The sequence below is a fragment of the Paralichthys olivaceus genome, chromosome 17, assembly GCF_024713975.1.
Source record: "Paralichthys olivaceus isolate ysfri-2021 chromosome 17, ASM2471397v2, whole genome shotgun sequence".
Lineage (NCBI taxonomy): Eukaryota > Metazoa > Chordata > Actinopteri > Pleuronectiformes > Paralichthyidae > Paralichthys > Paralichthys olivaceus.
The window spans coordinates 18,309,760-18,332,259 of NC_091109.1; the positions used below are offsets into that span (position 1 = coordinate 18,309,760).

The following is a 22,500-nucleotide window of genomic DNA, read 5'->3' on the forward strand; positions in this document are numbered from 1 at the left end:
CGGAGATAAATCGAGTTCGGCTGCTTCCTGCACGGCGCCGAAAAATCCACAACACCTGATGTCATCACGCCGTGACCTCTGACCTTTCACCTCCACTGCTGGCCCGTACACGGAGTTCCGTCATCACTCCGAGCGCTCGGCTCTGTGCACGTGAGGACGTCGGACTCTCGTCAGGATCGTGTTCAGGTTCACTGTGACTGAAACTATTGAAATCCCTCGTCTGTTCAGATCCTCGTCTTGTTCCTTCTTCAAATCAGAACTCAGAACTGATTTCAGATCCTGTCAGGATTTATTTCATTTTACGAAGAAAAAAAAAAATCATAAATCTTGTGCATTTGAGAATTTTGCCTTCTTTTCTTTAACATGCACATTTCTCTAAAAACTTTTGGCGTCATAAAAAGTATATTTGTAAATTCATTTCTCTGTCGGAACTGAAACTAAAGAGTTTTCAGTTTCTTTCTATTTGAATGGAGGAAATGAATGAAGCTTCATGTGGTTGCCATGGTAACATCTTGATGGTATTACGAGCAGCATCAACGCCTTCGGGCGCAGTACTCCACAGTACTCCACAGTACTCCAGTACTCCACAGTACTCTACAGTACTCCACAGTACTCCACAGTACTCCACAGTACTCTACAGTACTCTACAGTACTCCACAGTACTCTAGTGCTCCACAGTACTCCATAGTACTCCACAGTACTCCAGTACTCCACAGTACTCCACAGTACTGTGTGTGATTGGTCCAAACTGTCCAACAAAGTGTTTTCGCTGTGAACCAACAGAACCAGGTTCAGTTTGATCCGGACCCAGAACTCCTCTTCTGGTCTGAGGAACCGTCCACACCTGATGTTATGATTTGAGCTCGTCCACTGACAACGCACGGCCTGAATTCGAGGTTCAGACAAGAACTCACAGTTTTTTAAAGGTGCAGAAGAAAACGTTGTTCTGCTTCTTGTTTGAGGAGAAATGTTCTGATCGGGCTCAAACAGAATTGGGGAGAATGTGGATAAATGTTGAAGTCATCATCAGACTCTCAACAACGTTAGATTGTCTTATTCAGACTCAAGTCCGGTTATCGAGTCTTTCATATAGAAAACTACTGATAATACAGTGTGGGTACCTGAGAGTATTCTGAGTATTTGTACTTCGTTTCAGGCCGAATTCTTCGATTTTGTTGCTGTTACAAAAGAGCGAGAAGCTGCTCTGAACTCCGTCAACAAAAACACAGACAGGCCGCGGTGTTTATTAGTATATTAATTTATGTGATTATTAAAGTCACAGCTGAAGAATCCAGTTTTGTTCTCAGCTCTGGTTTGACTCTTTTTTTAAAAGCTTGATCTCAATTAAGAATCAACACAACTGAAGCCTTCACTCGACAGATTTCATGTTTAAGCCCCGAGACTTTCAAATTCAGCCTCAAACTTTATTTTGGATGTGAATAAAACTCTGCTGACGCTCACGTCTCCACAGATTTGGGCAGCAACATTGTGGACGGAGCTGCTTGAACCGAGGAATAATTAAAGTGTCAGTGCTCTCGGCTCCGTGCTTTCAGAGAGAGGATCACTGAGATTAAAGCAGGAGAGCGGCAGATCTCTCCGTCCTGACTCAGCAGCAGCGTGACGCCGCTGAGTCGCCACATTCGCCACGTGTCAAACTGCAGCTCAGGTGATCGGGAGGCTGGGCCGGGCCGGGCCAGGTGAAACCAGGCTGAACCAGGCCACTCAACAACCGGCCCTGGTGTTTCCTCTACGTGTTGTTATATATTTACAGAACGATCAGGAAGTAAAGTTTCTATCCGACAAAGTCATCTCATTAAAAATGCATCTTCAACAATTCAGAATCTTAAAGGGTCTTTGAACGGAGCCTGGTCAGAGTTCTCCTCTCCAGCTCAGAGAACCAGAACGTTCTCCCTCCGCAGCAGGAGCTCTGGAGATAAATTCAAACCCTGGTTCTTCAAAAACTTAGATGATGATTCTCGGTTCTTGTGAAAGGTTCTTGCAGCCGCTCCGCTCGCGAGCTTTGTTCAGAGCTGCATTTCATTCAGTGTTTGACAGGATGTGAACGTTTGTGTCTTTCATGGGAGTTAATGGGCATAAAAACACACAACAGACGCACAATGAAGAAAAGAATGCAAAGCTGACGCTGAGCGGCGGATTGTGACGGCTCAGAGGGTTTTTGAGCTCCGTGATAAAAAGCTATAGAGCCGCTCTCGGGTTTCATACGGCGCCTTTGCTGCACAAAGGTCGGAGATAATAAGCAGGAAGCTGCAGGACTGATGTCAGAGCGGAGCGCCACAGCGCCGCTTCGTTCGTCAAACAGCAGCTTGTGTTGTCTCAGCGCCCGGCCCAGGAAAGGTCAGGCCTGCTGCTGCAACTCTGAACAAACAGCACCAAACTGTGTGGTGCTTTTCACCTGCACACACACACACACACACACGTAGAAGCATGCAGACACACAAACATCATCACCTACACACAAATGTGGGTGGGACACCTCTGGGCTCACGTGGCCACACACACAAATGTAATGCATGCGAGGCGGGCGGCGCAGCGCTGGGACACCTGTTGCCGGGCTGTAGCCGTGCGGTGCCGAGGTGTTGACACGGCAGCTACAGGCTTGTGTGTGGCAGAGTTCAAACCGTGACGACGGAGCGCTGAGGGTCCCCGTGACACCTGTAACCACACCCACCAGTGATGTCAGAGCGAGCCCAGCGCAGCTTCACGTGGCCGCACGAACTGAAACCACTGAGCAGATCACGGAAACTGAAAAAGACGAACAATCGTTTCCAGAAAAATGACGATGCAGAAGTGTTTCCTGGTTGTGTATTTGCTGAACGACACACACTTCGTCCTTTAAAGGGAAAGAAACAAAACTGATTCTCACAATCGGCCGCTCCCGATGATGTCAGGAGATTATCTGGAGTTCAGTGCAGCTCTAAAACAGTTTGAATGTTGAAGCTTCAACCGTCACCATCAGCTCCAGACAGTTGAAGAGTGAAGCTGATCCGTGATCAGTTCAAAACACTGAGACGTTGTTAACAACCAGAGTTCATCTCCAGCAGGAAACTTTAAAACATGAAGAACTCGGAACAGAGTTTGGTGGATTTGTTACAGCAGCAGCTCCTCAGGTTCAGGAAGCAGAGGATCATGGGACTTTGTTTTTTCTCTACATGAAAACCACTTAATCGCTCAGACAAGGAGTCCGACAGGATTAATCCCCAGGAGTGGCTGCAGGGGGCGCTGTTGATGAGTGACCATTACATAATGTTGCTTTAAACAAGCTCGTCTGCAGACTGACCGTCCTTCCTCCGCATAAACCATCACATCTTCTCTCCGTCAGCATTTTAATAATGATTTCTTTAAGTGACTTCATTTAACTTTCTCAGACATTATTCCACCAGTTCTGACTTTAAAAGCTCAGAGAGCACGAGCCGAATTCTGCAGCAGCTTGTTGACATGTTCTTTTCACAGCGAGGGAGATATCACCACTGTCAGAGATCTAATTACAAGTTAACCCCCCCCCCCCCCCCGTCTGCTCCTAATTACAGTTTACATGACGTGAAGCGAACGCAGCATCGTGTCCCGACGTCCTGTCGACAGCGTCCTCCCTCACTGCCTCTGACCCGGACGTGGTGTTCATGCAACTTTCTACGAATGACCACTGTGACCAAGACATCCTGGTTAAAACTGAGGGAGGGTCAGAGGTCATGACCCCCGGCTTGCTCAAGGACACGTCAGCGGAGAGAAGGGGGCTGAGATGCCGCTGTTGTTTGTCATTAACAAATATTTTTCCTTCAGTGAGGAAATGACGAAGAAGTTCATCATCGTCAGGTTTGATGTGTTTCAAGATTTGATCGAGTTTGGTTTCTGATCAGTTTCTGTAAAAACTCTTGGTGCAGGGATTCATGCTGAGGGTGGGAGGTCAAAGGTCACCGTGGGACTCCAGGTCTGAGTGACGCTTCCTTCTGAACAACATCCTCAATAAATCATCTCCACCTAACTAAACCTAACCTGACTCAATTTACATGATGCACCAGGCGAAGCATTTTGAAAACATCATGTTTGCAAAAACCACATCTCACACACACACACACACACACACACACACACACACACACACACACACTCATCATTAGAAACACGACAGGAACATTAAAGAGGTTTTATAGGAGATAAAAATAAAAAGGAGCCATGTGACAGTGATCTCAGATGACACGAGGTGAACATGATGATCCATTTATCATATTTCTCTAAAAGTCATTATGAAAAATATTTGTTATCCCATTTATTCACCTGACAGCACAAGAAGAGTAATTAACACAAACTCAGCTTCCTTTTTATTCTATCTATCTATATCTATATAGATAGATCTTTCTCTCTATCTCTCCTTCTCTCTCTTTATATATATATATATATATATATATATATATATATATATATATCTTTCTCTCTATCCACCTGTCTCTGATGGACATTGTGATGGAAACCATCAGAATATTCACAGCAGGAAATAAAGGTTGTTAAAGGTTCCTACTGTAATAAGAGAAGTCGTATTGTTGTTCATAAGAAGGATGTAAACACATAAACCGACCCGGCTCATTCATGGGGGGGGGGGGTTGCATAGGAACAGAGGAAGCAGTCTCTGGAGGGAGAGAGTGAAGGATGAAGAGCGAAGAGGAGGGTGAGAAGTTTAAAATCATGCACATAATAGAAACCACAGAGTGTGAGGATCTGAAGGAAACTGAGGAAATGAAATTTAAAGGTTTCTGTGTTCGGGTCGTCTGGAGACGTGAATCCACTCAAACATGTGGAGGAGATGCTGTGATGTCTGTCGAGTGGCTCTAAAAGGTCAGAGTTCAACAGCAGCATCATTTCAACCTTTCACCAACAACAAGCAGCAGCTGCGGGACTCACATGTGAAACTCCTGCGTGAAAAGCTGCGGGTCCGTCACACCATCACCGCACCGCCGCGTCCCGCTCACTGCCGCCACATCCCACCCGGAGAGGAGGCGCGCAGCGGCCGATCCATGAGCGCAAAACTCCGCAGGACAAGAGTTTGGAGTCCGATGAGTCAGGGAGGGAAGTGGAGCGGGAGTGTGCGTGTTTTAATCCGAGCAGAGAGATGGTGGTGCTGGAGGAGCTGAGGAGGAGCGGACTGTCGCGCCTCAGCGCAGCCGGGCAGGGAGCAGCGCGCACCGGGCCGCTTCACTCCGTCCGCCGCTCCGCTTCCTCCGGCATCTCCGCAACTTCAGCCGCTTCTTAATCCTCCGGCGGCGGCTTCAGCCTCCTCTCGGTCCCGCTTCACTCCCGGAGCAGCTCCGGCTCAGAGGAGCCACTTCAGCCCGTCACCGTCTGCAGGTGCGAGCACTCGGCACAACCACGCGCCTTCAAAATAAAAGTCTCTGCTCCAGCTGTTGCTTTGCTTCTGTTTCGTCTTTGCGGGAAAAAGAGCGAAGTTTCCGCGTCAGTGTTGAGCTGCGTCCCGGTGCGTCGGTGGCTCGGTCTGACCCGCAGGACTCCCATCAGCCCCCCTGCTTGATCGACCCCTGGACAGAGAGAGGGAGAGAGAGAGAGAGGGAGGGAGGGGGTGGGGGGAGAGAGAGGAAGAGAGAGAGAGAGAGAGAGAGAGAGAGGGAGGGGGTGGGGGGAGAGAGAGGAAGAGAGGGAGAGAGAGAGAGAGAGAGAGAGAGGGAGGGGGTGGGGGGAGAGAGAGGAAGAGAGAGAGGGAGGGGGTGGGGGGAGAGAGAGGAAGAGAGAGAGAGAGAGAGAGGGGGTGGGGGGAGAGAGAGGAAGAGAGGGAGAGAGAGAGAGGGACAGAGAGAGAGGGAGGGGGTGGGGGGAGAGAGAGGAAGAGAGGAAGAGAGGGAGAGAGAGAGAGAGAGAGGGAGGGGGTGGGGGGGAGAGAGGGAGGGAGGTGGAGAGAGGGAGAGAGAGAGAGGGAGGGGGGGTGAGAGAGAGAGATAGGGAGGGAGAGAGAGAGAGAGAAAGTGGGGGGGGGATCTAAACATGAGCCTTAACATGACTAAACCCTAAATTTAAACTCAGATTATATCAGATTAGATTATATCAGATTATATTATATCAAATTAGATCAGATTAGATTATATCAGATCAGATTAGATTATATCAGATTAGATCAGATTAGATTAGATCAGATTAGATTATATCAGATTAGATTATATCAGATTAGATTAGATCAGATTAGATTATATCAGATTAGATTAGATTAGATTATATCAGATTATATTATATCAAATTAGATCAGATTAGATTATATCAGATCAGATTAGATTATATCAGATTAGATCAGATTAGATTAGATCAGATTAGATTATATCAGATTAGATTATATCAGATTAGATTAGATCAGATTAGATTATATCAGATTAGATTAGATTAGATTATATCAGATTAGCCTGTCAGGTGAAGAACGTCAGAACAAACATTTCTTCTCCTGAATTCAGAAAAACTGAGATGGACCTAAACTCAGTGAAATCCTCATGATGAGACAAGTGTCTCCACTGAATAACAACAGGCCCAAAATGTCCCTTTTCTCCAGGACATCGTCTCTGGGACACTTTCTGTCACTTTTCTCTGCTGTGAACCTCCCGTCGTCCATCATTTCCCAGCATGCTGCTGTTCCCAGAGGCCTGCTACAGTCTCCCCCTTGTGGTTGCTCTGAGTTGGTGTTGGAGAACACAAACACATTTACGTCAGTTGTAGAAATTATTTGAGCAACAATTCACAAACTGGACAGACGAAGACTCTTCGTCTACGTTTGTATAAAACGTCCTCGGCTCAGTTTTCTATGAAATGTGGTCAAATACTTGTTGAGCAGTTTCCTCTGAGACTTCAAAACGCTGCGCTCTTCATCGACTCTTATTCATTGAGTAAACATGACGTTCATTCTGCTTCTGGTTGGTTCCATCATGTCAAACTGGTGATCTGGTTCATTCACCTGCACCAAGGAGCCGATGTCTTCACCTGTTGGTCGGTTTGTTTGGAGATAAAGAAAAAGCAGAGTCATGATTTCCAGTAAAGTCAGTGGAAGGATGTTTATTGAGCTTTAAAGCAGAGATGAGAAGAAACAACACAACTTTTCTCTCCCAGATGTTTTTCTTCTCGTTACATCTGGTTGGTCACAGAGGAAATGATCCATGTGTTTGACTCCTGACTGTATATAAAGGCTTTGACTGGGATGTTCTGCTGTTATACTACAGCGCCACCTGTGGGTCAAAAAGTAGAAAACAACCACTGCTCTGCCCCTGATGCAGAAATAAACACGTCCAGAGTTTTGATCTTTGTGTCAAAGATAAAACTCTGATTTTAAACTCAAAGTGATTTAAACGTGTTTCACTTTGTGTCCAACTAAATCAACGTGTGATGTGAATCCAGGAACTTGAAGCAAACAGACAGGATGTGGTTATACACACATGGACATATACTGAGGGACAAAGGTGGACAATGATAAAGACAAACTTAGAAACACTAGATGTGACTCTGTATAGAGGGTTTATATATTCTGCTGGGTGTCATTTCAATAAACACATTGTTCATGTGAATAAAAACAATCTGTAGTGAAGATGTTGAGGCTGCACGGTGGTTGGCTCTGTCGTCTCTGAGCACGAAGGTTCCTGGTTCGAATCCCGGTTCAGATGATGTCTCTCCGTGTGTGTTTGCATGTTCTCCCCGTGTTTTCTCCAGGTGCTCCGGCTTCATCTCACAGTCCAAACACATGCAGATGAGGGGTTGGGTGAATTACATTTCATTTAGCTGAAGCTTTTGTCCAAAGCATCTTAAAATTAGTGCCTCAACCATCAGGGAACAAATCCAGAATCAAGTACAATTTGCAAACTACAAAGTGCTACAATATAAGTGCCATATAATTGATATACTGTGTACATATATATATATATATGTATATATGTATGTACACGTGTATATATAGTGATTAGTTGTTGTAATGATTAGATCTCATCTTCTGAGGAAGTCTGAGGAGATGTGTCTTTAGTCTGTGGTGGAAGATGTGTAGACTTTCTGTCCCGGTGTCAATGTGGAGCTCGTTCCATCATTTAGGAGCCAGGACAGCAAACAGTCATGATTTTGTTTGGTGGTTTACTCACAGTGAGGGAGCAGCAAGCCGATTGGCAGATGCAGAGCGGAGTGGACGGGCCGGGGTGTAAGGTTTGACCATGTCCTGGACCCTGATCCGGTCACAGCACGGTACCCAAGTAATCGTGTTTGGAAACTGATGCAGGCAGCCACTGGTAACCAGTGAAGGGAGCAGAGGAGCGTCAGTGAATTTAGGTTAAAGACCAGTCGAGCTGCTGCGTTCTGGATGAGCTGCAGCGGTCGGATAGCACTAGCGGGTAGACCAGCCAGGAGGGAGGTGCAGTAGTGTAGGCGTGAGATGACCCGAGCCTGGACCAGAGCCTGGACCAGAACCTGGACCAGAGCCTGGACCAGAGCCTGGACCAGAACCTGTGCGGCCCTCTGAGTGAGAAGAGGACGTGTTCTCCTGATGTGGAGCAGCATGAATCTACACGAGCGGCTTGTTGCAGTAATGTTGGCAGTGAGGGAGAGTTGACTGTAGAGTCTCCACCCAGGTTCCTCACAGTCTGGGTGGAGACTCTACATCGAGCGCAGGTGTTAATGTGAGTGTGAATGGTTGTGCGTCGGCCCTGTGACGGACTGGTGACCCGTCCAAGGTGCACCACACCTCTCACCCAATGTCAGCTGGGATTAGCTCCAGCTCCCCCGCTACCCTCAAGAGGACAAAGACACTGTGTCAAAGGACAGAGCAGCAGCAGATCCACTGATGATGCTGTGTCTCATCCACAGGAACACACAGGGAGGACGGTGGACTGGACACTGGGACAGCTGATCTCAGAGCAGCTCACCTCCTCTGACTCCTCTGGAGCTCTGTCTCCACTCTGCCTCCCAGCAACAAGGTCCAGTCAGAGCCGCTCTACACACAAGCTGCTGCTGCTTCAGCCTCTGGATCATCAGGACACAGCTCAGCCTCCGTCCACACACACTGTCCTCTTCACACTGTCCTCTTCACACTGTCCACACACACTGTCCTCTTCACACTGTCCTCTTCACACTGTCCTCTTCACACTCATCTTTACAAAGATCATCTCCATCTGTTGAGAGAAGAAGACATCAGTGTTTACAGAGACTCACTTCATCAGCTGTGAGTCAGTGATGCAGCACATCCAGTATAAAGAGCAGCAGGGACTTCAGTCCTGTTCAGAGGTGGAGCAGCTTCCTCTCTGCTTCATGTTCACGTGTTGGAATGAACACGCTAAGAGCTGCACACACTTTGACCATCACGTGTGTTTCCTCTGCATGTGAAAGTGCAGAGTGGACACTTGAGAGGTGGATTTCCTGCTGTTACAGGAAGCGTGGACTGACTCCAACCATCTACTGACCTCAGAGTCTCCATTGGACAGGTTGGACTCTGTAGAAGACCACACAGCTCCTTCACTCCTGAGTCCTGCAGCTTGTTGTTACTCAGATCCAGTTCTCTCAGGTGAGAGGGGTTTGACCTCAGAGCTGAAGCCAGAGAAGAACAGCTGATCTCTGACAGACTGCAGTTCTTCAACCTGAAGAAAGAATAAAACTTAACTGTAAATGAATCTGAGTTCATGTGTGAAAATAACAGATATTCATGTCAGCACAGACTCATAACATGGAAGAGAAATATGAAATCAGACATGTTGGACTAAAGACGAGACTGTCACTGAGGACACACACTGAGGACACACACTGAGGACACACACTGAGGACACACACTGACTCCGAGGACACACACTGAGGACACACACTGACTCCGAGGACACACACTGAGGACACACACTGACTCTGATGACACACACTGAGGACACACACTGTCTCTGAGGACACACAATGACTCCGAGGACACACACTGAATCTGAGGACACACACTGAGGACACACACTGTCTCTAAGGATACACACTGTCTCCGAGGACACACACTGAGGACACACACTGACTCTGAGGACACACACTGAGGACACACACTGTCTCTGAGGACACACACTGACTCCGAGGACACACACTGAGGACACACACTGACTCTGAGGACACACACTGACTCCGAGGACACACACTGAGGACACACACTGACTCTGATGACACACACTGAGGACACACACTGTCTCTGAGGACACACAATGACTCCGAGGACACACACTGACTCCGAGGACACACACTGAGGACACACACTGTCTCTAAGGATACACACTGTCTCCGAGGACACACACTGAGGACACACACTGAGGACACACACTGTCTCTGAGGACACACACTGACTCCGAGGACACACACTGAGGACACACACTGTCTCTAAGGACACACACTGTCTCTATGGACTCACACTGACTCTGAGGACACACACTGACTCTGAGGACACACACTGAGGACACACACTGTCTCTGAGGACACACACTGACTCCGAGGACACACACCGAGGACACACACTGAGGACACACACTGACTCTGATGACACACACTGAGGACACACACTGTCTCTGAGGACACACACTGAGGACACACACTGTCTCTGAGGACACACACTGAGGACACACACTGTCTCTAAGGACACACACTGTCTCTGAGGACACACACTGTCTCTGAGGACTCACACTGACTCTGAGGACACACACTGTCTCTATGGACTCACACTGACTCTGAGGACACACACTGTCTCTGAGGACACACACTGTCTCTGAGGACACACTGTCTCTGAGGACTCACACTGTCTCTGAGGACTCACACTGTCTCTGAGGACACACTGTCTCTGAGGACTCACACTGACTCTGAGGACACTGTCTCTGAGGACAAACCGTCTCTGAGGACACACTGTGGTGGAAACCTCTGACGTCACTACTCAATAAAAACACAAAGACATATTTTCAGGACCTGACTGAGTGTATTTGTTGTTTTGGTGACAGGACGAGTCGGAGCATCTGGAGACAGAGAGACTGAGACGTACTGGCTGAGTTAGAGATCAACTGAACCAACCAGACGTTGTGTAAACGTCTCTTCTCCGTCCCTTTAAGGAGAGTGTGCACCACACAACAGTGGAGAGTCACTTTGCTCAGTGGGCGGAGCTTTTATACGGGTTGATCTCCAACTTCACCTGCTCCGGAGCAGGTTAGCCGTCCATCATCAGTTACCATGGTGATTTAACCAGAGAAGAAGTGAACGAGCTTCGTAGGACTGAAGAAACTAAACCTGAAGTTAACCTGATAACCACAAATCCTGCTTCTGGTCCAGACCCTGGATCTTCACTGTGATACTGACTGTGTTTAGTAAAATACTGATGAAAGCAGCGTGGACTGACTCCAACCATCTACTGACCTCAGAGTCTCCAGTGGACAGGTTGGACTCTGTAGAAGACCACACAGCTCCTTCACTCCTGAGTCCTGCAGCTCGTTGTTACTCAGATCCAGTTCTCTCAGATGAGAGGGGTTTGACCTCAGAGCTGAAGCCAGAGAAGAACAGCTGATCTCTGACAGACTGCAGTCCTCCAACCTGAAGAAAGAATAAAACTTAACTGTAAATGAATCTGAGTTCATGTGTGAAAATAACAGATATTCATGTCAGCACAGACTCATAACATGGAAGATAAATATGAAATCAGACATGTTGGACTAAAGACGAGACTGTCACTGAGGACACACACTGAGGACACACACTGTCTCTAAGGACACACACTGAGGACACACACTGAGGACACACACTGAGGACACACACTGAGGACACACACTGTCTCTAAGGACACACACTGAGGACACACACTGACTCTAAGGACAAACACACTGAGTCTTAGGACACACACTTACTCCGAGGACACACTCCGAGGACACACTCCGAGGACACACACTGTCTCTAAGGACACACACTGAGGACACACACTGTCTCTAAGGACACACACTGTCTCCGAGGACACACACTGAGGACACACACTGAGGACACACACTGAGGACACACACTGACTCTGATGACACACACTGAGGACACACACTGTCTCTGAGGACACACACTGAGGACACACACTGTCTCTGAGGACACACACTGAGGACACACACTGTCTCTAAGGACACACTCTGTCTCTGAGGACACACACTGTCTCTGAGGACTCACACTGACTCCGAGGACACATACTGACTCCGAGGACACACACTGAATCTGAGGACACACACTGAGGACACACACTGTCTCTAAGGACACACACTGTCTCTGAGGACACACACTGACTCTGAGGACACACACTGTCTCTATGGACTCACACTGACTCTGAGGACACACACTGTCTCTGAGGACACACACTGTCTCTATGGACTCACACTGACTCTGAGGACACACACTGTCTCTGAGGACACACACTGTCTCTGAGGACTCATACTGTCTCTGAGGACACACTGTCTCTGAGGACTCACACTGACTCTGAGGACACTGTCTCTGAGGACAAACTGTCTCTGAGGACACACTGTGGTGGAAACCTCTGACGTCACTACTCAATAAAAACACAAAGACATATTTTCAGGACCTGACTGAGTGTATTGGTTGTTTTGGTGACAGGACGAGTCGGAGCATCTGGAGACAGAGAGACTGAGACGTACTGGCTGAGTTAGAGATCAACTGAACCAACCAGACGTTGTGTAAACGTCTCTTCTCCGTCCCTTTAAGGAGAGTGTGCACCACACAACAGTGGAGAGTCACTTTGCTCAGTGGGCGGAGCTTTTATACGGGTTGATCTCCAACTTCACCTGCTCCGGAGCAGGTTAGCCGTCCATCATCAGTTACCATGGTGATTTAACCAGAGAAGAAGTGAACGAGCTTCGTAGGACTGAAGAAACTAAACCTGAAGTTAACCTGATAACCACAAATCCTGCTTCTGGTCCAGACCCTGGATCTTCACTGTGATACTGACTGTGTTTAGTAAAATACTGATGAAAGCAGCGTGGACTGACTCCAACCATCTACTGACCTCAGAGTCTCCAGTGGACAGGTTGGACTCTGTAGAAGACCACACAGCTCCTTCACTCCTGAGTCCTGCAGCTCGTTGCAGCTCAGATCCAGTTTTCTCAGATGAGAGGGGTTTGACCTCAGAGCTGAAGCCAGAGAAGAACAGCTGATCTCTGACAGACTGCAGCCCTCCAACCTGAAGAAAGAATAAAACTTAACTGTAAATGAATCTGAGTTCATGTGTGAAAATAACAGATATTCATGTCAGCACAGACTCATAACATGGAAGAGAAATATGAAATCAGACATGTTGGACTAAAGACGAGTCCTGATTCAGTAACAATAGATTATTTGGACCCGGTCTCTGTCCTGCAGATCAGTTTATGAAATCCAGAACTAAACACAGATGAGTTTTAACAAGTAGCTGAATATTTAAAATGTCACAGATTAATGAACGAATGGATTCAAGTTATGTCTGAAGAGGAATTATGTTCAATTAGAATTAAATCAGATAAACTGTGTATAAATGCTGTGTTATAGATATGAGATCTACAAAAGTCAGTGAACTGACCTCAGAGTCTCCAGTCGACAGGTTGGACTCTGTAGAAGACCACACAGCTCCTTCACTCCTGAGTCCTGCAGCTTGTTGTAGCTCAGATCCAGTTCTCTCAGATGAGAGGGGTTTGACCTCAGAGCTGAAGCCAGAGAAGAACAGCTGATCTCTGACAGTCTGCAGAGACTCAACCTGAAGAAAGAATAAAACTTAACTGTAAATGAATCTGAGCTCATGTGTGAAAATAACAGATATTCATGTCAGCACAGACTCATAACATGGAAGAGAAATATGAAATCAGACATGTTGGACTAAAGACGAGACTGTCACTGAGGACACACACTGAGGACACACACTGAGGACACACACTGTCTCTAAGGACACACACTGACTCCGAGGACACACACTGAGGACACACACTGACTCTGAGGACACACACTGAGGACACACACTGTCTCTGAGGACACACACTGACTCCGAGGACACACACTGAGGACACACACTGACTCTGATGACACACACTGAGGACACACAATGACTCCGAGGACACACACTGAATCTGAGGACACACACTGAGGACACACACTGTCTCTAAGGATACACACTGTCTCCGAGGACACACACTGAGGACACACACTGACTCTGAGGACACACACTGAGGACACACACTGTCTCTGAGGACACACACTGACTCCGAGGACACACACTGAGGACACACACTGTCTCTAAGGACACACACTGTCTCTGAGGACACACAATGACTCAGAGGACACACACTGAGGACACACACTGACTCTGAGGACACACACTGAGGACACACACTGTCTCTGAGGACACACACTGACTCCGAGGACACACAATGACTCAGAGGACACACACTGAGGACACACACTGACTCTGAGGACACACACTGAGGACACACACTGTCTCTGAGGACACACACTGAGGACACACACTGTCTCTGAGGACACACACTGAGGACACACACTGTCTCTAAGGACACACACTGTCTCTAAGGACACACACTGTCTCCGAGGACACACACTGACTCCAAGGACACATACTGAATCTGAGGACACACACTGAGGACACACACTGTCTCTAAGGACACACACTGTCTCTGAGGACACACACTGACTCTGAGGACACACACTGTCTCTATGGACTCACACTGACTCTGAGGACACACACTGTCTCTGAGGACACACACTGTCTCTATGGACTCACACTGTCTCTGAGGACACACACTGTCTCTGAGGACTCACACTGTCTCTGAGGACACACTGTCTCTGAGGACTCACACTGACTCTGAGGACACACTGTCTCTGAGGACACACACTGAGGACACACACTGAGGACACACACTGTCTCTGAGGACAAACTGTCTCTGAGGACACACTGTGGTGGAAACCTCTGACGTCACTACTCAATAAAAACACAAAGACATATTTTCAGGACCTGACTGAGTGTATTGGTTGTTTTGGTGACAGGACGAGTCGGAGCATCTGGAGACAGAGAGACTGAGACGTACTGGCTGAGTTAGAGATCAACTGAACCAACCAGACGTTGTGTAAACGTCTCTTCTCCGTCCCTTTAAGGAGAGTGTGCACCACACAACAGTGGAGAGTCACTTTGCTCAGTGGGCGGAGCTTTTATACGGGTTGATCTCCAACTTCACCTGCTCCGGAGCAGGTTAGCCGTCCATCATCAGTTACCATGGTGATTTAACCAGAGAAGAAGTGAACGAGCTTCGTAGGACTGAAGAAACTAAACCTGAAGTTAACCTGATAACCACAAATCCTGCTTCTGGTCCAGACCCTGGATCTTCACTGTGATACTGACTGTGTTTAGTAAAATACTGATGAAAGCAGCGTGGACTGACTCCAACCATCTACTGACCTCAGAGTCTCCAGTGGACAGGTTGGACTCTGTAGAAGACCACACAGCTCCTTCACTCCTGAGTCCTGCAGCTCGTTGAGGCTCAGATCCAGTTCTCTCAGATGAGAGGGGTTTGACCTCAGAGCTGAAGCCAGAGAAGAACAGCTGATCTCTGACAGACTGCAGTACTCCAACCTGAAGAAAGAATAAAACTTAACTGTAAATGAATCTGAGTTCATGTGTGAAAATAACAGATATTCATGTCAGCACAGACTCATAACATGGAAGATAAATATGAAATCAGACATGTTGGACTAAAGACGAGTCCTGATTCAGTAACAATAGATTATTTGGACCCGGTCTCTGTCCTGCAGATCAGTTTATGAAATCCAGAACTAAACACAGATGAGTTTTAACAAGCAGCTGAATATTTAAAATGTCACAGATTAATGAATGAATGGATTCAAGTTATGTATGAAGAGGAATTATGTTCAATTAGAATTAAATGAGATGAACTGTGTATAAATGCTGTGTTATAGATATGAGATCTACAAAAGTCAGTGAACTGACCTCAGAGTCTCCAGTCGACAGGTTGGACTCTCCAGTCCAGCACACAGCTCCTTCACTCCTGAGTCCTGCAGCTCGTTGTAGCTCAGAACCAGTTCTCTCAGATGTGAGGGGTCTGACTTCAGAGCTGAAGCCACGACTTCACAGTGAATCTCTGAGAGTCCACAATCACCGAGTCTGTAATTAAAGAAAATATCAAATGTGTTAGAATAAAATCAGAAAACACAACATTCATACAAAACGTGATCATGTGACCCTCACCCTGGTTAATCCACTTTCTGCCTCTTGAACATTTGATCTTAAAAACACCTCAAGAGAATCCTTTCAGATTTGGTACAAGCGTTCATTCAGACTAACAGATGACCTCATTAGATTCAGGTGGTCAAAGGTCAGAGGTCAAGGACTTTAACATGACGTCTCAAGTCTGTCTTTAGAGAACTTCTTCACATTTTGACCAGTTGGACTCAAAGATCAACTGATTAGATTTCAGTGGTCGAAGGTCAAAGGTTACAGTGACCTCATATTATTGTGAATGCAACATGTCAGTGACCTGCAGGGACTGACTCTGCACTAGGAGGCGCTGGCGTACAAACACAGGATGATAATTCTAGTTTGAACATCTGCACTGATTCAACATGTTATTGATCATGTCTAGACTCACAGAGCCTTCCTGCAGTTCCTCACAGCTGGGATCAGTCTCCGTCGACCCTGGTATGATGTGTTGAACTTCTTCAGGTCCAACTCATCCAGAACCTCCTCTGACATCTGCAGCATGTAGGCCAGAGCTGAGCAGTGGATCCCAGAGAATTTCTTCCTTGATTTGTTCTCTGACGTCAGGAACTGTTGCATCTGCTGATGTACTGAGTGGTCGTTCATCTCAGTCAGACAGTGGAAGATGTTGATGCTTCTGTCAGGAGAAATGTTATTACTCTGCATCTTCTTCAGGTTGTTGATGATTCTCTGGATGATCTCTGGATTGTTCTCTGTCCGACCCAGCAGGCCTCCTAAGACTCTCTGGTTGGACTCCAGACTGAGGCCGTGAAGGAAGCGAACAAACAGATCCAGGTGACCATTTTTACTGGTGAGGGATTTCTCCATGGTTCTCTTCAGGAGGTCATTCAGGGAGAAGGTTCCCCTTGTGTTCCCATATGTTCCCAAGAAGTTCTTGAGTTCTTCTGAGTTCCTCTTGGTGTAACAGTGGAACATGTAGACTGCAGCCAGAAACTCCTGAACGCTCAGATGAACAAAGCAGTAGACTGATTTCTGGAAGATCACACACTCTCTTCTGAAGATCTCAGTACAAACTCCTGAGTACACCGAGGCCTCTGTGACATTAAGACCACACTGCTCCAGGTCTTCTTGGTAGAACATGATGTTTCCTTCCTCCAGATGTTTAAGTGCCAGCCTCCCCAGCTTCAGAAGAACGTCCCTGTCAGCCTCCGTCAGCTGCTGTGGACTCGTCTCATGTCCTCCACCGTACTTGTTGTTCTTCCTCTTTGTCTGAACCAGCAGGAAGTGTGAGTACAGGTCCGTCAGGGTCTTGGGCAGCTCTCCTCTCTGGTCTGTGGTCAACATGTGCTCCAGAACTGTAGCACTGATCCAGCAGAAGACTGGGATTTGACACATGATGTGGAGGCTCCTGGACGTCTTGATGTGTGAGATGATTCTGCTGCTCAGCTCCTCATCACTGAATCTCCTCCTGAAGTACTCCTCCTTCTGGGCGTCAGTGAAGCCTCGTACTTCTGTCACCCTGTCAACACATGTAGAAGGGATCTGATTGGCCGCCGCAGGTCGGGAGGTTATCCAGACGAGAGCCGAGGGAAGCAGATTCCCCTGGATGAGGTTTGTCAGCAGCACGTTGACTGATGACCTCTGTGTGACCTCAGACACGACCTCCCTGTGGTTGAAGTCCAGAGAAAGTCTGCTTTCATCCAGGCCGTCAAAGATGATCAAAGGTTCACAGACAGCGAGCGTCTCTGCCGTGAGCTTCTGTAATGTTGGATGGAAAACACGGAGCAGCGTGAGAAGACTGTGCTGCTCGTCTCTCACCAGGTTCAGCTCCCTGAACGAAAGGACAGCCAGCAGACCCACATCTTGGTTTTCTAAACCCTCTGCCCAGTCCAGAGTGAACTTCTGCACCGAGAAGGTTTTTCCAACGCCAGCGACGCCGTTGGTCAGGACGACTCTGATGCTGCTCTGCTGGTCAGTGAAGGCTTTAAAGATGTCGTGGCACTTGATGGGAGTGTCGTGGAGGCTCTTCATCTTGGAAGCCGTCTCAAGCTGCATCACCTCATGTTGAGTATTAACCTCTTCACTCTGTCCCTCTGTGATGTAGAGCTCAGTGTAGATCCTGTTGAGGAGGGTTCTACTTGCTGTTTCCTCAGTTCCTTCAGTCACATGTTCACATCTCCTCCTCAGACTGATCTTATGTTGGTCTAAAACCTCCTGCAGACCCCGATCTGCTGAAAGACAAGAAACAATGTGAGAGACAGAGAATCTGAGAATCTGCTGATTGTTTTCATCAGATACAGAAAAACTAGAGAAATCAAAGCTTTTGAACTTTGTGCTTTTATAACCAAGTGAAATGTTGATGCTGTATGAAGGAACAAAATCAGACATGTGCTGTTGTCAGAAGTGAAGACATCAGCAGACACATGTACAGTGCTGCTCTGACCGGCTGTCTGAGCTCCAGCTCCTCTTCTGGATCTTTTTCCACACTGGGGACAGGAGGAGTCTCCTGAAGAACCAGACTGGTCCCAGTATGAGGTGATGCACTGTCTGCAGAACCAGTGTCCACAGCTGGTGGAGACTGGATCCTTCAGGACGTCCTGACACGAAGCACAGCGGGACGACTGCTCCTCCTCAGAAACATGACTCCTCCTCCTCCTCCTCTCTCTGTGAAGACATTTCCTGGTAAGTAAATTGTCACAGTCACAGGTCGTCATTTTGTCATGATTGATTGTCAGTTGTAAGATGACTGTTGTTCAGCATCAGAGGTCAGACTCCAGAGAAACAACGTTGGCAACTCATTGAATCTGATAATAATGGAAGCATGAGAAGCTCAGGACAAACTCAGGCTGAAGTAAAACAGGTAAAAATAGAAATACTGACATTTTTGTCCAGACTCATGAGGTCAACGTGACCTTTGACCACTGAAATCTCACCAGTTCATCTTTAAGTCCAAGTGACAAGTTAACTGAAGGAATCCCCCTACGACAGATTGGGAACTCCTGTTCAAGAGCCCGTAAACATGTTTTATGAGGCCACCGTGACCTTTGACCCAAATCTAATCAGTTAACCTGAGTCTCAGAGAACATTTGTACCAAGTTTGAAGAAATCCCCTCAGGGCGTTCTCGAGATGTCCCAGTCACAAGAATGGGATGGACGGACAGAGCCTGAAAACAGGATGCCTCTGGCTACTGGGTGTCACAGAGTAAATGGTCTGTAAATGGTCTCAAGTGCTTTGAGGGACAAATATCATCCATTTGGTTTTCATGTACTTGTACAAAGTTGCAGGATTTGATATCATACAGGCCGTTAAGAAAATGTAACTGGAGGATAAAACTGTGTCGTCTGCATTAAAGTGAGAAAGACTATTATACTTTTGATGGATCGAGAAGTCGCAGGTGCAGTAAAATAAAAGTCGTCCTAGAACTGAACCTTGATGTTACAACAATCGATGTGAGCAGAGGATGAAAAACAGTTTTCTATTCCAACTGAAACTCAGTAAGAAGTGAAACATTTCAACACTGGACCGTGAAGAACAACTCCGACCTCCAGGTGTTTTACAAAATGTCAGGACTGTGTCAAAAGCTGCTTTTTACAGACAATAATATGAATAAATAATATGAATAAAGTTTATCTTCATTACTATAGAAACAAGAAGCAGCTGATCCACTGGATCTGGAACTAACAGGTGACAGTGTTTTCCAACATCTGGTCTGTCGTCATTGATTTATTATTTTCTTCTGATCAACTAATGATTATCGATTCTTATTCAATACAAAAGAAGAGTTCCATGTTTGTATGCCTCTGCTGACCAGAGAAGTTTCTGTCGACTGGTCAGAATCTTTAGAAATTGCTGGCAGCTTCTTGAAGTTCAGATGAAAAATGGATTCTCTCCTCTATCAAGGCTCATTTTCCATCTTTGCTGCAGTAAAAAAGAATCTGGACGACTTCCATTGGAGGGTTTCATGTCCCACTGGGAGGAGCCCACACGTCATTGGAGGGATTATTTACCCATCAAGCCTAGGGGGAGCCACTGAGAGACAGTGGACAGTTTGGAGGTTCACAGGTTTGTTTCCTTACTTTGTGTGTGAGGGTCCAGGTTCAATACTGAAGTTTAGAGGTTGTCTTTTGGACTGGTTACTCTTCAGAGACAAACAGCTGAACTCTGGAGACTCTGCTCTCAGTCTGTGGTCCTCACCTCTGCAAACACAAACATGTTTTTATTCAGAATCATTCACTGATTCATTCTCTGAGGATTCAGTTTGGAGGTTCACATGTTTGTAGCAGGTCTCTTACTTTGTGTGTGAGGGTCCAGGTTCAATACTGAAGTTTATAGGATGTCTTTTGGACCGGTCACTCTTCAGAGACACACAGCTGAACTCTGGAGACTCTGCTCTGTCCTCTTCCTCCTCATAACCACTCATCTTCAGTCTGAGAGGAAAAACACTGTGAGCTCCCAGGAATCAGGACAAACAAGTCTGTTAAAGAACCTCACCCAAGAATACGACCCACACACGTATCAACTTGTTTTTCTTGCAGTCTCTGTGTGTGGAAAGAAATCGGTCTCGACTGTTCTCGTCTCTACAGTCCAGAGAAGAAAACTGACTCAGAGTTTGAAGAATTGAACCTTGATGTTACAGCAATTGATGGGAGCAGAGGATGAAAAACAGTTTTCTATTCCAACTGAAAAGGTTCAGTCTCTCAGTAAGGAAGCGAATCATTTCAACACTGGACCCTGAAGACCAAGTCCCACACAAGACCCAGAGTGAATAGATAGAAGGACATTATGATGCTCCTTGAACAGAGCAGATTCTAATGTGCTGAGCCACAAACCGTCTGTTAAAGATGATAAAAGAGAAACCTGGAGAAGTTCTTATGGTCACTGGGATATACGGTTGTTTCTTTAGATGAGTGGATGGTGCAACTTGCTTCTCTGTCAGACCTTGATGCAGAATGACTCAGTGTGTTGAGTACATGTCATTTACATTGTGAACCTACACAGAGTCGACGAATGTGACCTCTGGTAGCTCCCCGATTCCTTCAAATACGTCTAATGACTGAATCTTCTTCACCTCGTTTACCGGGCTATTTCCTGTTATAAGCATTGACGTCAATAAAATCAACAGAGAGCAGTTTGGAGGTTGACGGGTTTGTGGTCTGTTACTTTATGTGTGAGATGTAAGTATAGCAACAGTGATGTGTTTTAAATATATATATATATAATATAATATATATTTTTACACCTGCCTCACTAAAGATCAACTGTCCGATCAGCTGGGGCCACACAGCTCTTCTTCCCCCTTTGTACAAAATGAATATGTGGTTTTCTGAGATAATTTTACAAGAACAAATTGACCTCAGTGGTCAGCATGAACACACCAACATGAAAACATATTTAGAGCTACAAGAGAGACCTCAAGAAAATAAACAGAGTCCACAGTTTGGAGGTTCACATGTTTGCAGCAGGTCTCTTACTTTGTGTGTGAGGGTCCAGGTTCAATACTGAAGTTTGGAGGATTTCCTTTGGACTGGTTACTCTTCAGAGACACACAGCTGAACTCTGGAGACTCTGCTCTGTCCTCTTCCTCCACATAAACACTCATCTTCAGTCTGAGAGGAAAAACACTGTGAGCTCAAACACACACACAATGAAGCCAGGTACATAAATTCAATGTTTCTTGAAATATAAGTCAACCCTCCTACACTGTCTCCCTGTTGCCACGGTAACCTGAGACAGTTTTAGGTTGAATGTGTTGGACTCAGCTGATCACAGCTTGAGTCAAACTGTTGATTGACAGAAGTTCATCCTGACTCTTCTTCTCTCGACAGTCCACGTGTAGAAAAACTGACTCAGAGTCAGTGACAGTAAAATAATATTCATGAATAATATGAATGTTGCTGAACACTCACCAGCTTCAGACTTCACGTTTCCTCCTTCTGCTCCTCACAGTTTAAACTAAGTCTGAACACTTTCACTTTCACTGGCTGCTCCTCCTCTCTGCAGTTACTGGACATCACATGACCCTGTGTGTGTGTGTGTGTGTGTGTGTGTGCGTTCAAATTAAATCTGCTGTTTATAACTTAACTAACGTAACTTTTCACAGACATTAATAATAATAAATAATATAAATAAAGTTTATCTTCATTACTATAGAAACAAGAAGCAGCTGATCCACTGGATCTTTAGAAATTGTTGGCAGCTTATTGAAGTTCAGATGAAAAATGGATTCTCTCCTCTATCAAGGCTCATTTTTGATCTTTGCTGCAGTAAAAAA

At 46.4% G+C, this 22,500-nt stretch overlaps 1 protein-coding gene across 8 annotated transcripts in view; it reads right to left on the reverse strand.

Moving 5' to 3' along the window:
- LOC138405232 (NACHT, LRR and PYD domains-containing protein 14-like) overlaps positions 1-22,500 on the reverse strand; it is a 45,824-nt gene that overhangs the window by 20,636 nt on the left and 2,688 nt on the right. For all 8 annotated transcript variants that reach the window (XM_069512160.1, XM_069512157.1, XM_069512159.1 and 5 more), the window contains exons 4-14: positions 21,701-21,835; positions 20,522-20,656; positions 20,306-20,425; positions 18,615-18,907; positions 16,659-18,459; positions 16,001-16,174; positions 15,452-15,625; positions 13,571-13,744; positions 13,022-13,195; positions 11,389-11,562; positions 9,435-9,608 (exon numbers count right to left, since the gene is read on the reverse strand). In XM_069512160.1, the coding sequence (XP_069368261.1) occupies positions 9,435-9,608; positions 11,389-11,562; positions 13,022-13,195; positions 13,571-13,744; positions 15,452-15,625; positions 16,001-16,174; positions 16,659-18,459; positions 18,615-18,907; positions 20,306-20,425; positions 20,522-20,656; positions 21,701-21,828 (3,521 nt within the window). In that variant the 5' untranslated portion in view covers positions 21,829-21,835. The remainder of the gene's footprint in view (positions 1-9,434; positions 9,609-11,388; positions 11,563-13,021; positions 13,196-13,570; positions 13,745-15,451; positions 15,626-16,000; positions 16,175-16,658; positions 18,460-18,614; positions 18,908-20,305; positions 20,426-20,521; positions 20,657-21,700; positions 21,836-22,500) is intronic.